We start from the raw sequence: 15,770 nt of genomic DNA, 5'->3' as shown, positions 1-15,770 counted from the left end.
ATGAAAGAATGAATTAATGCTAGGATAAAAGTTGTATTTGACAAAAAACCTTAGTCCTGAAACTGAAGAAAGTCAAAAAAGTGAAACGACTAAAAAGCAAAAGGCGTGTCTCTGGCAACAAGAGTTACAGTTAGAGTGACGATTCTGACGTAGATGACCCTGTATGCAACAACTCTTCAGGCCCCAGCATAGACATTGAAGACAAGCCCCCTACCAGTAACTTCTAATTTGACACTGAGAAAGTCAAGGCTGGTGATTACATTCTGATTGAGCAGAAGAGCAAGAAAGGGAATTCTGTTCACAACACTATCATTATCAAAAAGTAGCAACGGAAGAACTTAAGGTCTACTTTTGGAAAGAGACTGGAGCAAGACGCTTTGCGCTAACTGACGAGATGGAGAGTGTCTTAAAAACAGAAGTTGAAATCAAACTGCTACCACTGGAAGGTAGAACACCAAGATTAGCGGAGCGACTTACTTTTGGTGTTGATCAGTCAATGTATAGTTTGAAATTCATAGTCGTTAGTTTTTTTTTAGTCTTAATGAAATTCATTTTGTATTTTTTTTTATATACTGATCATATTCTTTCTTAATCTTATAGCGGAAAACAAGCTTTAATGTTCCCCTGGTCACTTTTCTGTTTTTCTTTTGTCTGGTGGCCAAACGTAAGCCACAGACGACCGAACCGGTGCCGGGGTGGCCCAGGTTTGGCACTCTTGACCACTTGAATAGAGAGGCATCCAAGTGGAAAAATGGCGGAGTATTTCTAATTGTCTTTTTCAAGGATGGTATTGAATGAGTTACTTTTGCTTTGGCATGCTCAGCAACTTCTTATCGCTTGAATCAATTCATGGAGAATTAAACAAGTCAAAATCAGCCGATCGTGGGCCAGTCTCCTATCTATATATCAGACCGAAAATCAATATTGAAGATCGAAACGTAAATGTTGATATCGCAAACGATATTTGGAAATTTCTGTTTATTTCCAGCTTTTTTAACCATCTACCAGCCAACAAAAAATTCCAACACACGAAAAGTTCTCGCTAATATCTATCGTAAATTTGAAGTTCTAGGGGGAGCAGTTGCCCCCCCCCTCTGCCCCACTTCCCTACTCCCATGACTTTATAGTCTCAAATTTCCAGGGGGGCCATGCCCACCCCCTGTCCCCCTTACCGGCGCCTATGTCTCCATATGCAAAATTGAATTAACAAAGAAAAAGTAAGACATATTAAAATAATTTCGTAAAGGAATTTTGCACTCAGAAATTTTGCAAGCAGAAAATTCCTCCCTCACGCCAAAACAACTCTGTAAACTACCCAATAACAAATAATATGCGTAACCAATGAGAAAATTTTATAATATAATGGTCTTTCCCCGTGGGCTTTGGGGGGTCATGTTATTTCCAAAGCATAGTTTTGGGACTTTTTAACTATGCTAAACAAAATGGCTATCTCGAAATTTCGATCAGATGATTATGGAAAAAGGGCCTGGGAGGAGGGCTAATTGCCCTAGAATCTTTTTGGTCACTTAAAAACTCGGACTTTTAATTTCAGTTCAATTGAGCTCACTCCGGATGTTTTAGAACCATTCTTGTAAACTATGCAAAATTCCACATTTTTGCAGATAGGAGCTTCAAACCTCTACAATAGGGTTCTCTGATACGCTGATATTGTTATTTGTATTAAGATTCTATGACTTTTTGGGGTTGTTTTCCCCTTATTTCGAAAATCCGAAAAATTTTCTAAGCCTTTACTGAGTAATACGACAGAATAAGGTGAGTGCCTTTTTTCAGTAGTAAAAAAGACTGTGTCACAGCAAAGTGACGAGAAAGCTGTCGAGTGAAAATTCTGAGACTGTCAATTGATTTTAAATTAAAAGAAAGACCTATGGTCAAATTCCCCTTGTGTGGAAAACATTTCCCATAAATTGCCCCTAACAGGAGTTCCCCCACAGAAAATTTTTCCCAGTGACAATTTTTCCCGAGGGAAATCCCACCACACAAAAATTTCCCAGAGAATTCCAACCCTGCTGAGAATTCCCCCGGGAAAATTCCCATAGCGCATTTCCACATGTAAAATGGGTTCACCAACATGAAAGTAAGACAAATAAAACGAATTTTTGTTTGTGAGTTCTGTGAAATTCCCTCCATGTAAAATTTCCCGTAGAAAGTTTAACCCCAGAAACTTGTATCCTAATGGAAAATTTTCTTTGTAGAAAACCTATCCACAGAAAATCCCCCCCCCCCCTGAAGAATTTCGGTACACTTCCCAATAACAAATACTGCATGTAAACACAGTAAAAATTTCATAACTTGTGGCCCTTCCTCCGGGGGCTCTGGGTCAGGGGTGGATCATTCCATCCATTAAAACAGAGTCATTGGACCTTTCAACTACACTGAACAAAATGGCTACCTCAAAATTTTGATCAAACGACTTTAGGGAAAAAAAGGGTGTGGGAGGGTGCCTAGTTGGCCTCCAATTTCTTCGGTTACATAAAAAGGGCACTAGAACTTTTCATCTCAGTTGAAATGAGCCTTTTCCCCAATTTTCTAGGACTATTGGTTCAATAAAATCACCTCTGGGAGGAATAAAGGGGGGGGGAAAGGTTTGACACGCATCCGCAATCTTTCCCCTGGCCCAAAAGAAACAAAATTCCAAATTTTAAAAAATTCCACATTTTTAAAGATGGGAGCATGAAAACTCTACATTTGGGCTCTCCATTTTGCTGAATCTGATGTTGCAATTTTCAATAAGATTCGTTGACTGTTTGGGGTTGTTTTCCCCCATTTTCGAAAATAAAGCAAAATTTATAAGGATTGTAAATTTTGGTTGGTGACATTGAACTTAATAAATGTTATATGTGTGGAAACAGCATAAAAAGCCAATATCTATTGTTACAAAAAATTAGACCGAAATAGGTTAACACTTTTTTTTCAATTTGCTGTTATGCTTCAATGGTTTTCCCCTGTTCTGCTGTCTTTTCTTTGTTTTCCTCAAAATTAGTATTAAGTCCCTGATTTTCCAGAGGCCTAGCCCCCTTGCCACGCCCTTTTTGTGGGCACCCTTGTGGCGACTAATGACTTTAAACAAGTATTTGCTATTAAAACTTGAAACTTTAAAAATACTAAGCACCAGGAATTCCTACTGCCCCATTCTAGGCCGGGAGGGGAAACGGGTCAAACCCTCTTCCCTGAATACTGCCTTGACCTCATTTCTTTGTTCCCTAAACTCCAAGTGTTGCTGAACAAGAGGTCGAAAAAAAAAAAAATGTCGAGCTCAGGTTATAACCAGAGGTCAATTTTAAAACAAATTCTTCCAAAATTTGGCAAATATAAAAACATACTATTTTTGATTGGAAGACTTACAAACCCCTTTCTTTTTTTATACCCAGCCAACTGAACGACACAACTTGGTAACAAATCACAGGTTTTGCCGCCATCTAAGAAAATGAGTGAAAATCTTTTGATTTTGAAAACGTCTGCTCAACAAATTCCTTAACACGTTAAATTACTGGGAAATACTGGTGGTGAACATAGTACGCTTCATTTTTTTTTTTAAACAATGCACCAGGACACACCTGAGAAAATGGTTTCCGCGATGGTTTTTCCGCGGGGAATATAGGGGGTTAGAGACCCTTAAAAAATATCGGATTCGATAATACGTTTCAATATTCGATATCGATATTTGGTTCGATATATCGATATCAAATGTCACCCAACACTAGCTCAGACGCTTTTTGCAGAAATATGTTAGCCATTTTCCCTGAACAACTTCAAGGAAAATACAAAAACTAGGTAAATTATACAGAGAATATAAGAAATCCTTGGGAAAATAATAAAATCTCTAGATTTACGGAGGGAAGCCAAAGCTGGGTCCCCCCTACTTATAAGCCTGGATGCAATATTGTTAGGTATAAGGTGAATGTGCAAATATTCCAGTGCTTAATATTCCAGAAGGCATCAATTTGAAGTAGGATATTTGGCATATGCCCTGCCTATCAAGCTTCCATATTTTATATTTTGAATGTTTGTTTAAATGAAAATATTCTATTCTAATAGTATACACAACACGACTGAGACCAATCAGGCTGAATCAAAAGCTCATTCATTCCAGTTATGAGTCATGCCCTTTCCTCCAGAAAAGATTGATACTTTTGTTTACACTTTATTGGCGTATGTTAATTCGATACAAAATTTTTTTGCAAAATATATTTTTTGCGTTATATACGGGCGAATATTTCGTCCGTATATAACAAGGTGTCTTCAGCGTAAAAAAAAAACAAACTAGAAACTAAAAGTAAAAAAATATATAAACTAAAATAGATTAACATAGAATATATAATATACAGTTGCTTACATTTATAATTTGCAGCTACCTTCATCAAACCACGAAAGTAACTGGATGAAAGTCAGTAGAAAATCCACGTAGGGTTTTATGCTCTGTAAGTTCCAGCTTAACCATTCCTGCAATATTGCGTATATGCCTTCTTGACAACAAAGATAAATATAAGGTCTGTTTATTTATTTCAACATCATCCTCAACATGCCCTGAAAGTTTCGACTTAATGCCTTAGCTGTTCCTGATTTATTGCATATATATCCTATTGACAACCTGCATGCATATGGTGTCTTTGTGTTAAATTTTAAATCGCCCTTAACATGCCCAGGAATATTATCAACATTATCGATGATGAATCCAATGTCTTTAATAAGTATTTATGTGAGGGTATATTCCCTAGTGGCTTGAAAAAAGCCCAAGTCGGCAAAATTTTTAAATGGTGGTCGCTCTGAATCAAGCAAGTATAGACCAGTTTCTTGAGTGCCAATTTTTATTGGAAGTATTTAAAAGTTGTTTTCTCTCAACTTACTAACATTTTGGGTTCAGGCGAGATCAGTCAACTGAACACATGCTTCACTGCCTTACCACTACTGTTACTGATGATCCTGATCGTAATTTTGAAATTGCCTCAATTTTAATTGATATTTCTACAACATTTGAGTTTTATTCGGTCTTTTTTATACGGTAGAACGGTAGGAGTGAATTTTAAGGTCTCACTTTCTAAATTTTGTAGGGTTTCCACAGGATTCAGGTCCCATTTTCGGCATAAGTCAGTTATAGAACATAAACTATGATAAGCTTCACGCCAATCAAAGAAAATCATTTTTTGGGTATGTCACAACGAAATTCCCATGTTTCAAATCATTTATTCTGGGAGTCATAGGTTTGCAAAAAGATAAGGAAGAAAGATATCAATCGTTTTTATCCTAATAATAGACTACAATTATCTGTCAAAAAGGCCTCTAATCCCTAACCTGCATCCATTCAGTAGACTACCGACCTAATGACAGCCACAATTGTCTTTTTTTGCGCCGTATAGCTCTGACTGAGCCTTGTAGTGGGTTGCTGCAGCTGATTCCGAATCCCGAGTGCCATAATACCAAGCAGAGATCAATCCCACTGCGGCAATTCAGGACAAGCTGAAAATTTCTTCCTTAAATTAGTATGGAGTAGTGTTGGGCGATATCTTAATTAAAAGATATATCGAGATTTGATAAAGCAATTTCGATATTTCCGATCAATTTTTTGTCCAGAGGAATTTTAGGGTTTGAACTTTAGGAACAAAATTCAATGACAAAATTTGCAAATAAAGGGTATTTTGCACGAGTATTTTAGTTTAAATTTTAATTGCACATCATCTCAACTTATTTGTCTTGTCCCACTTTTTCTACCTCGTATGCACTTTCAGATGCAACAGAGTTTGTGCGTGTTAATCTGGACAAGGGCTTGTGTGTTTCGGGTCTATTTCTTGACTTTTCAAAGGCCTTTGATATGGTTGACCACTCTGTTCTTTTGTCTAAGCTACCTTTATTTGGAGTGCATGGAGTCCCACTAGAATGGTTAGTCTTATCTGTCAGGAAGATCTCATTATGTTTCGGTCAATGCTACTTCTTTCACTACTTTGCCTATATTGAAGAGTGTCCCACAGGGCTCTGTGCTTGGATCAATTTTGTTTTTAATTTACATTAATGATCTTGTTGATGGTCTTCATCCCCTTGTGCACCCTATTCTTTTTGCCGACGACAAGTAACTTTTTAATTGCTGCAGTGAACCTGCCATCTGCCACTTCCTTAGCTCAAGGTCTTCTTGATAAAGTAAAAGTTTGGTGCTGGTCAAATGGTTCTTCCTTAAATTAGTGTAGAGTAGTGTTGGGCGATATCTTAATTAAAAGATATATCGATATTTTTACTTTCGATATTCGATATAGCAATTTCGATATTTCCGATCAATTTTTTGTCCAGAGGAATTTTAGGGTTTGAACTTTAGGAACAAAATTCAATGACAAAATTTGCAAATAAAGGGTATTTTGCAGATTTTAGTTTAAATTTTAATTGCACATCATCTCAATTTTTAATGAAATCAATAAACTTCCATTAGATGAAACAACATTACAAAACCCTGATTTGGAACTGCTCGGGCTCAGAAAAAAAAAGAAAAATAAACTACTGACTATTCAAATTAGAAACATGTCAATATTTTCCCCTGAGAATTGGTTCAGCCTTTCAGTGATTAAGTAAAAAAAATCGTTTTTTTCAACTGAAAGTAAGGAGCAACATTAAAACTTAAAAGAACAGAAATCCTCCCGTATATAAGGGGGACAACCCCTCCTCAATACCTCGCTCTTTACGCCAAAATTTCTTTTTATATATTAAAAATCTCCTGACTCTATTAAAACGACTCTGTGTTTCAAGAGTTGTTCTTAAATAATTGGGACAAAAAGATAAAATTAGCGAAGAGCGAGGTATTGAGGAGGGGGATCCACCCTCAAACACGGGGTGATTTTTGTTAATTTTAATGTTGCTCCTTACTTTTAGTTGAAAAAATAAGTTTTTTCAATTTAATTTCTGATCGTTTTTCAAATAATACCAGAAGATCCACCTTTTCTCTCCATGGAAAATCTACAAAAGAAAATTTTTCCTTGGAAAAACTCTCCTGCGTAAGACCCCCCAGACAATTCCATCCCTGCTGAAAATTCCCCATAAAAAATTTTCTTGCGTCAACTCCGCCTGGAAAATTGTTTTTAACCTACTTTCGTTTGAAAAAGAATTGTTTTTCTTTTTAATTTTTAATGGTTTTTCAAATTGTGCCAGAAATCCTCTCTCCGTGGAAAATGTTTTCCTTGAAATTCTCTCCACCCAATATCTCAATGGAAAGTTTCTCCCACGTAAAATTCCCCCCATTGAGAATCTCTCCTGCGGAAAATTACCACCCCTACGAAAATATCCCCAGACAACCTTACTTACCTGGGCTATTTCCCCGGATTATCTTCAAATATAAAATTAAAATCGCAAAGAGAAAGTAGGTCAAATAAAATGAATTTTGTATAAGAATTCTGGTAAATTCCCCCGTGTATAGTTTCCCCTTGAAAGTTCATCCCTGGAAACTTCCATCCTCATAGAAACCCCCCCCCCCCCATAGAAAAATAACCCGCCCCAAAAAATGTCTTTTTACTTCCGAATAACAAATACTATATGTAAACACTAGATAAATTTCACAACTTAAAACCCTTTCCCGAGGGATTTGCAGGGTCGTGTCATCCCCAGAGACATGATTACTTTACCTTTCAACTATACTGATCAAAATGGCTATCTCAAAATGTTGATCGGATGACTTGGGGAAAAAGGAGCGTGGGGAGGGGAAATCTAGTTGCCCTCCAATCGTTTTGGTCCCAAAATGGGGAGCTAGAACTGTAATTTCGGTTTGAGCAAGCCCTCTCCCGATCTTATGACCACTAGGTCGATGCGATCACTCTGACAAAAAAGGAGAAAAAAACAAAAAAAAAAAACAGAACCAATTAACACGCATTCGTCATATTTCTTCTGGCAAAAATTACAAAATTTCACATTTTTGCACATGGAAGCTAGAAGTCCTTGCAGTAGGATTTTCTGATATGCCGTATCTGATGTTGCAATTTTTATTAGGATGCTTTGACATTTAGAGACTCTTAGAGGCGTTCCCACTCTGTCTAAAAACAATTTCTGTATAAATTTTCATACAAATTTTCTGAGGCTCATAGCTTTTGAAGGGTATATGGAACTTGATGAATATTATATATCTGACGTCGGCAGAAAGAGCCAATTCATTTAATGTATCTATTGCTATCAAAATTCCGTGTTTTAGAGTTTCGTTTGTTATTGGGCCGAGTTGCTCCTTACTTACATATTGCTACCACAAACTATTTGATTAACTGATCAGGCTTGGAGTAAACTTTCAGAAAGGACATTGGTGGCGGACATGGACACTAATTTTACGTCAAGTTCATATAGGTATTTCTGAGACGAAGACTTCCACGACCTGAGTGGATCAGTTTTCTTGGAACTAAAGACTCCCTACTGAAAATCTGTAGAGCCGTGAAAGATGCAGTTGCTGACGAAGCTTGCTTTGCATTGACTACTGAAACTCCATCATGTGCTCTCAAAAAACTGGCTTGATTCTGTAGTGGTTGAATCACAGGGACTATGACGGCACTTGCGTCTGTTGATACTGATTCCAATAAGGCCAAATCCACGTCTCTTGCTATTTTACTTTCAACTTGGAGATGATTGTCAGTTAATAAACAATTTCTAGAAACGTGAATTAAAGTATGTCACAATCGTGACCTGACCTGGAGTGTGATCTGAGCAGGGTCTATAAGCTTAGAATATATTTTATGTAGCCAAGGCTTTTGAAGTTTCTCAAAAACATTTTAGAATTCACCCACACTAAGCGTAGTTTAAGAACAGGCCTTTGTCAACTTATGGATACACCTGTGCTTGCTGTGTATCAGCATATATGAGTCAGTGGATTGAATACATTATTCTTCTTCTCGGCCATTTGTGAAACAAATTTATGTTGGATATTTTCTGCTGGACGTTCACCGGTGGATACCAGAAAAAGCCGAAATAGTATCGTTTTCGATATTTGGTGCAATATATCCATATATTGCTTCTGACTGTATATTACTTCTTCCACTTTTTTTAATTAATGTTGAGACGCTTCTGCATATTCTCATAACAGGAATCAAATTCTGAGCCCTGCAGTACGATGCTACAACTGGGTCCCATATTACCAAGTTGAGATCAAGCCCAGTGGACCATTATAGGACTAAGCTGAATAGTAAACTGATGGTGAAAATTCTCTGTATGGACAAGTCAATCACATAATCCTAGACCGTTGCTGGCTTCATTTAACTTAATAATGTCTGAATTAAGAATAAAATGAAAACTAAACCTAATTTTCCAGATAGAATCCGATAGAAGAAATTCATATAAATCTTTTATGATTCCAGAGCATCGAGGATTTGTAACCTTTCTTTTTCTTAGACTATCGGTAGCTGAATTGGGGAAGGAACTTCAGTATATTATTGAATCCCTGGAATAAAAGAGATAGAACGATCAATTAAGCCATTCGGAAGCCAAATAAGACAATTTTTAGTTTTAAAATCTAAAATGTATGACTTGTTGCGTTCAGAGGCAGAAATTCATGAAAATGAAGGGGGGGGGGGCAATTCCGTTGTTTAAAAATAATCACTGAAAATACCAAAATAAGACATTTCCAATGAAAATAGTAATAGAAAAATTACAAAATATAAGGAGAGGATGCCCCCTCCCTCCACAACTGAGGCGCCTGGTTATATTACTTAAAATATAAATTTTATCACCCTCTCATGAGAAAAACAAAAACAAAACAACTATTTAAAAGTTAATTTTCTACTAACCCATTCTTCCAAAAAAATATTCCTGCCTATTTTTCATATAATGGTTGTACAATGCAAGTAAAGCAAGCAATAAATTTTTTTTTCTATTTTTCTCCTACGAACTTTATACTTCGGTAGTCTATTAGTCTAAACGAATCAGTTGTAATGAAACACTGGAAAATAAAGGAGGACACCCCTTCGTTTATAACCCTTGAACTACTTCAAAAGACCTTTAACCTCTATGAAACCCTCAACAAGCGTCAACACAAGTAATGTTCCGGAGCATAATTGATTTATTATTTAAGAATCGGACACAAAATGATCTCCATTGATTCCTTAATAAACCTATTCCAGAAATATAGAAACAACATCGGAATCTTGCAGACATTAAACCGCTCGCCCACAAAAAAATTCAGGAGTTTGAATTATTGGATTACAATTTGTCCAAATATTGGTCGAGGGCTGGTACACCTTCCTTAAGGCCCTTGCGCTTACGTGTGTCCTGAAATAAAAAAAATATTTATGTTATTTTAGAAGGTAATTTTTAAAACATTACAAACAAATGAATGAGGAAAAAACTAATAAGAAAACAAGACCAAAAAATGAAATAATCAGAAAAATTACCTTCCGATTGTCTCAGAAAAATTATCTAACCGAAAAGAATAAGAAACTTAAATAGTTGGTCTTCGGCGATTTGGAATTGAAAAAAAAAATTGATTAAAAAGCTACTAAGAGTGAAAGTAGTAAGTACTACCAAGAGCAAAAAAAAGTAGTAAATAATACATTAAACTTCAGCAAAAAACGAAATGTTTACTGAAAATTTCATTAAAAAAGAACTACTAGGCGTATAGCATCTGACAACTTCATGAAAAATTAGAAAACATTAAAGAGCTAACAAGCGGGGTCAGGCAACGATATCACTCAAATGTGACGTCTTACCATAAAAAAGGAACTTTTCAAAGGCGCAAGTATTATATCCTCTTGTATATGAAGATGCAGTTTTGGTGAAAAATTGCATTTACTTTCAATATTAACTTTAGAAAATAATAACAAGCACTTAAGATTTAAGAATTCAAATAAATCCTTACACAAGACGTTACAGTCCCCACTAACGTGGACAAAAGAAAAGGGACAAGTTCTTCCCATGCAAGTGATTTTCCTTATTGCTCAAGATAGGGTGCGGGGGGTGGATTGTTTTAGGAAATTTTTCGAAATTCCCATGAATTTGTTTTTGAAATGAACATTTACTAATAAGATTAGCCAAAGTAGCAGTTATCATCTTGAACCAGCTTCAAGTGGCGATTCTTACTCATTTGACACTTCTTTCTTTTTTTAAATGAAGAATTAAATTTTCGGTACTATGGGCTAAAGTTCGTTCTTTACTAGGTTGCTTATGATGACGTAACCATGATTCAGATATAATGCTGTAATAAACCACAAAATTCACGAGATATTCCAAAATCAACCACGTATAGATTACAAAATCAATCCTATATGCCTCCAACATGAATTTCGTTTTCCTTCAGGCGTCCATTTCGCATGTCAGCTTTAAATATTTTCACACAAAGACAATTGTAAAAGAAATTCTTACTGGAAAGATGGGAGCATACAGTTACCTTAATTCGTGCATATGGTACTGATTTTAAAACAAAAAATTCATAGGTTATCCGTATTCCAACTCCATCCTGATGTTCTAGATCGATTATTCCCAACTATTCATAATTTGCTTAATAAAGACTTGATACTCGAATAATATATATATACCCTCCTGAAACCTGGTGTCCATGTCTGTGGACACACCCATAAAATATTTTTTGTGCAAAGACCTCGCTATCTAGCAAAGGTTTCGTTATTTCAACGTGCTTTTTGGACCTGAAATGCCATCTGTGATTTTTTTTTCAAAGTTTCTGCGACTTTTAGTGGTGTTTTAACAATCTAGAAAAAGTTAAAATAAGGAGTGAAAAAAGCAAAGGTAAGAAAAAAAAGAAGAGAAAGTGGTGAGAACGAGTTCTGAGAAAAATCAGGTGTACTCTCTTGATTGTAGACAGTGCCTAGCTAGTTTTAAAAGCAGTTAGTTTGATAAGTGCCATGTTTTGGAACTTAAAAACCTCCATGTCCACGTCTGTGGCCAGGCGGTTCCAATCGAGTAAAAAGCTAGGGTTGATTTTTCGTAGTTCAAATCTCGATTCTAATGGGGACAGCAGAGGCCAATGATTGTTTTATTTACTAAATTGGCAACAGCCTAGCTGCCACTCACCCATAAGAAATAGCCACCCCCGTATACTGTCCCCACCCACCCCCATCCTGTCTCCCATACCCTTTTCTACCTTACGTTATTAAAAACTTGTATTGCATTCTTTACAAATAAAATCAACCAAAATCACAACCCGTAAGTCTGCTAAGAATTAAACTATTTTGTATATATTATTTTTTCACTGTTGAATATTTGTTTATTCTATTTGTTTACCTTTTTATCTTTTTATATTATGATATTAAAAATATTTTATAGTTATGACCTATATTTATGACTTTTGTATTTTCTGACTTTTACCTGTCGTGTTTTCGTTACAGTGATAACTATGTGTTGTTATTGTATTATTTTTTTTTTACTAAGAAATGCAAATTCGGTCCACTAGGGTTTGTGATAGTTCTTTTGCCAATCACCAGACGAGCTTTTTGCATGAACTACAACTATCAGTTGGCCCACCACAAAAGCTTGAATGTAACTCCAGACGAGCTGAAAATTTTTGTTGGCATTGTCATCCTGATGGGGAACCTCAAGTTTCCTCGGATCCGCATGTACTGGTCTGGGAAGACCAGTACATGCGCAAAAGATGACTCGAGACAGATTCTTCACAATCCGGTCGAACCTGAAGTTCGTTGTTGATTCAGAAATCTAAGACGAAAAAAACAAAACAAAACAAAAATAGGCTTTGGAAGGTGCAGCCGATCCTTGACAACTTCAGGAATATCTGTCTCCAGCTGCCACGTGACAGGATCTGTTCAATTGACGAACAGTTGATACCCTTCCAGGGTATGTCGACTCTCAAGCAATATGTCCCTAACAAGCCCAATCCGGTTGAATTAAAGAATTTTGTCACAATGTAGACTAGAAGCTACTCTTATCCGAGAAACTTTTCTGGATCCTCATGCCAGCTAGCTGACCTAAATTACTTCGCAAAAGCATATACATTAGCCCATTGCTCCTTAAATTACAATAATCTACATGCCTAGACATCCCCCTTAATGCACTCAACTTAATACCCAAATAAACATTCTTCTTTAACCTCTAACATCGTGCCTCCAAAATTAAAAGGAACCTCAGAATCAACACCCCCTTTGCTCCTAAATACTAATACTACTAACTTCTTAGCGTTCAATTCTAACCCCTTCTTTTCTAAATTATTTTTATTATATCTAATCGCTTCTGAGGATAAATCTCTACTATCCGCCACTAGAGCTATGTCATCCGCAAATAACATATATGGTAGTCTAAACCAATCCGAAGATACATAAGGGGCCTCATTACTTTTCATAAACCTATCTAAATCATTAACAAACAAGGAGAAAAGCTTAGGAGATAATGTACATCCTTGTTTCACACCCACATGAGACATAACCAGCCTAGAAAAAATTTCCATAACCTTCACAACAAATTTCCCCCTCCGGTACCTAACTACTGTTATCGCTACAAAATAAGAAGACAGGCTTATTTCTAAGAGATTGTCAATTAACAACCTTCTATTTACCGAGTCAAAAGCACTTTTCAGGTCTAAAAAACATAAATCCGCTAAAAAGTGTTGAAAAAATCAACATAAAGGAAAAAATAAATACATGCTAATAGAGCAAGAAAGGCAAGGCCGTATCCAGGGGGGGAGTTTACCCGGTTTGACCCCCCCCCGAAATTTTTGACAGAGTCGTAAATTAGTAAAACCTTAGTAAAAAAATAAAACTAGTCGAAAACCGAGTCGAAAATTAGTACCCCCCCCCCCCCGAACAAAAATTCTGGATCCGCTCTTGAAGAAAGGAAGTAATTAAGAGCAGGCAGCGGAAAAAAGGCAACACGAACTTGCCGAAAGTTTGCAAGTTTAGAAAATAAAAACTGGCGAAAGTTAAACGTCTCCAATAACAACGGAAAATGTTTGTGGTAACAGAAAAAAACATTAAAGCTTACAAAAATATTCCAGGTAATTTTTATGGGTGAACTGTACGATTTATGGATTTATGTATCTATTTTTGGAATTGAAGGTTTTATGGAACATAAAAGTGATCTAAGGGAGGGGTCAGTTTCCATAATAATAATAATAATAAAAAAAACTGTAATATTTGGATTATTAGGCAAAATAACAGTGATGTTTTCAATTTATCGTAAATCGACAGGTAATAGTAACTTCAGAACTACTTCCTTTAAATTTTTTTTATGCTCCCTTTCCTATTTGATGAGGTTTTGCTCTTCCTTTGGCCCTAGATGGATTGCTAAAAATCAAGAGTGTGTACACTGCCATCATCCTTCATCTAACACATTTGAAGTGTTCTTCTCATGTATGAACATTCCTTGAAATATACTTTCTAAGTTAATCCATCCTTTTCTTACAGAAAAAAGAGTTAAACCGGGAATAAAAAGATAAATTATAGAAATCGAACTGAAAATCAGTTAAGAACCCCCCCCCCCCCATATCACGCACACATACATTAAAAATTCAGAAATTAATTTAGAATTCTAGTTTATCCCGTTTTTGACCCCAACCCACACCCTCAAGACGCTGACTCCATACGCGTGAATAAAATTCATCACTAAAAAGACATAGAGGTATGGAGATGGAGTCGTTGGGGGAGGGTCAAGAAGCAACATCCAAACTATGTCGGAAAAGCCGTCAAAAAGCGAAAATATTATTGAAAGGGAAAGAAGATTTCCAATTAAAACATTTTTATAAACACAATCAGAGCAAAATTGTGAAAAATGAATCTCCGATTTCCCCAGAAAAATACGGCTGTGCAAGTTTCCAAGTAATCAATTTAAAATATAAGATTTCATGTTCACTGTGCTTGGTACCCTTAAAGTTAAAATAAATTAAAAATGAGGATTTTTAACTGTCTGGGTACCTCCATTTAAGTTCACAGATGGCAAGAAAGCACTGCATTAGAATTGATAATATTGTTATACAAACAAAAACTTACGAAAACAACGGTGGCAGGTTTGCTTCCAGGTTCCAATGGGTCACCAGGAAGAATCTGCCAATGATCGAATACACACTGGGGGAAAGCTTGGCCACCAGTGTTGGATCTCAAATCAGCAGTAAATCCAAATGATTCATTTACGGGCAAGTATGCCTACAAATAAGAAAGGATGAAATAGGATAAAGCAAAAAAAACAAAAAAAAAACAATTCAACATGGATTTATAAAAGATCAGTCACACCAGCTTAAAGAGAATCGCCAAGAATCTCTGCTTCCTCTGAGAGGGTTCTCCCATCTCTGGGTCTCAAAGATCAACAGAGCTACGACTTGCTGGAAGTTTCATCATCTGATAATAATTACTAATTAAAATAATAGATTAGCCTAGCATAGCATTTGGCATACTGAATCAAAGCAAGAAAATTACTCAAAGACCTGGTTGTAACCCAAGTAATATAGGTTAAGGAAAGTTTTTTGAAGTGGAACTTTATCAGAAGATAGCACTTCTTTAACACATGCTTTTTAGAATTCTAAACGTGAGGTTAGTCCGCCTGGGAAGCTCTGAATTCAGACATGTGGAGCAGATAACATACCTGGGACACCTAATTGGCTCATCACTGAAGGATACTCGTTGGCTGCTAGTAGTTCATATTCTGCGCCGTTTTTGGCACTGCAAAGTCAATTGAAAGAAGCCGATTTTATGTTAAAAATTAGATACCCCCAATCAAGTTGTGATGCGAAGAAATACTGGCATATTAAGGCTAAGTGTAAAAGTAGGGCTTTATGGGAATATCGTAAATTTTTATACGGGCCAGTATGTTATAAAATATGTAATTTGATTTTAAAAAAAACAAAGTCAAATCTA

At 36.2% G+C, this 15,770-nt stretch overlaps 1 protein-coding gene across 1 annotated transcript in view; it reads right to left on the bottom strand.

Annotated features, from left to right (window-relative positions):
* Positions 1-10,006: 10,006 nt before the first annotated feature.
* Positions 10,007-15,770, bottom strand: part of eEF2 (eukaryotic translation elongation factor 2) — an 80,556-nt gene continuing 74,792 nt past the window's right edge. Inside the window, exons 12-13 of the mRNA XM_089086701.1 lie at positions 14,910-15,062; positions 10,007-10,233 (exon numbers count right to left, since the gene is read on the bottom strand). Coding sequence (XP_088942827.1) covers positions 10,165-10,233; positions 14,910-15,062 — 222 coding nt within the window. The 3' untranslated portion in view covers positions 10,007-10,164. The remainder of the gene's footprint in view (positions 10,234-14,909; positions 15,063-15,770) is intronic.

The sequence above is a fragment of the Artemia sp. Qi Xiang Cuo genome, chromosome 3, assembly GCF_049724085.1.
Source record: "Artemia sp. Qi Xiang Cuo chromosome 3, ASM4972408v1, whole genome shotgun sequence".
NCBI classification, from domain to species: domain Eukaryota; kingdom Metazoa; phylum Arthropoda; class Branchiopoda; order Anostraca; family Artemiidae; genus Artemia; species Artemia sp. Qi Xiang Cuo.
The sequence above is the reverse complement of the archived record's forward strand: the minus strand, read 5'-3'. Positions and strand labels throughout refer to the sequence as shown.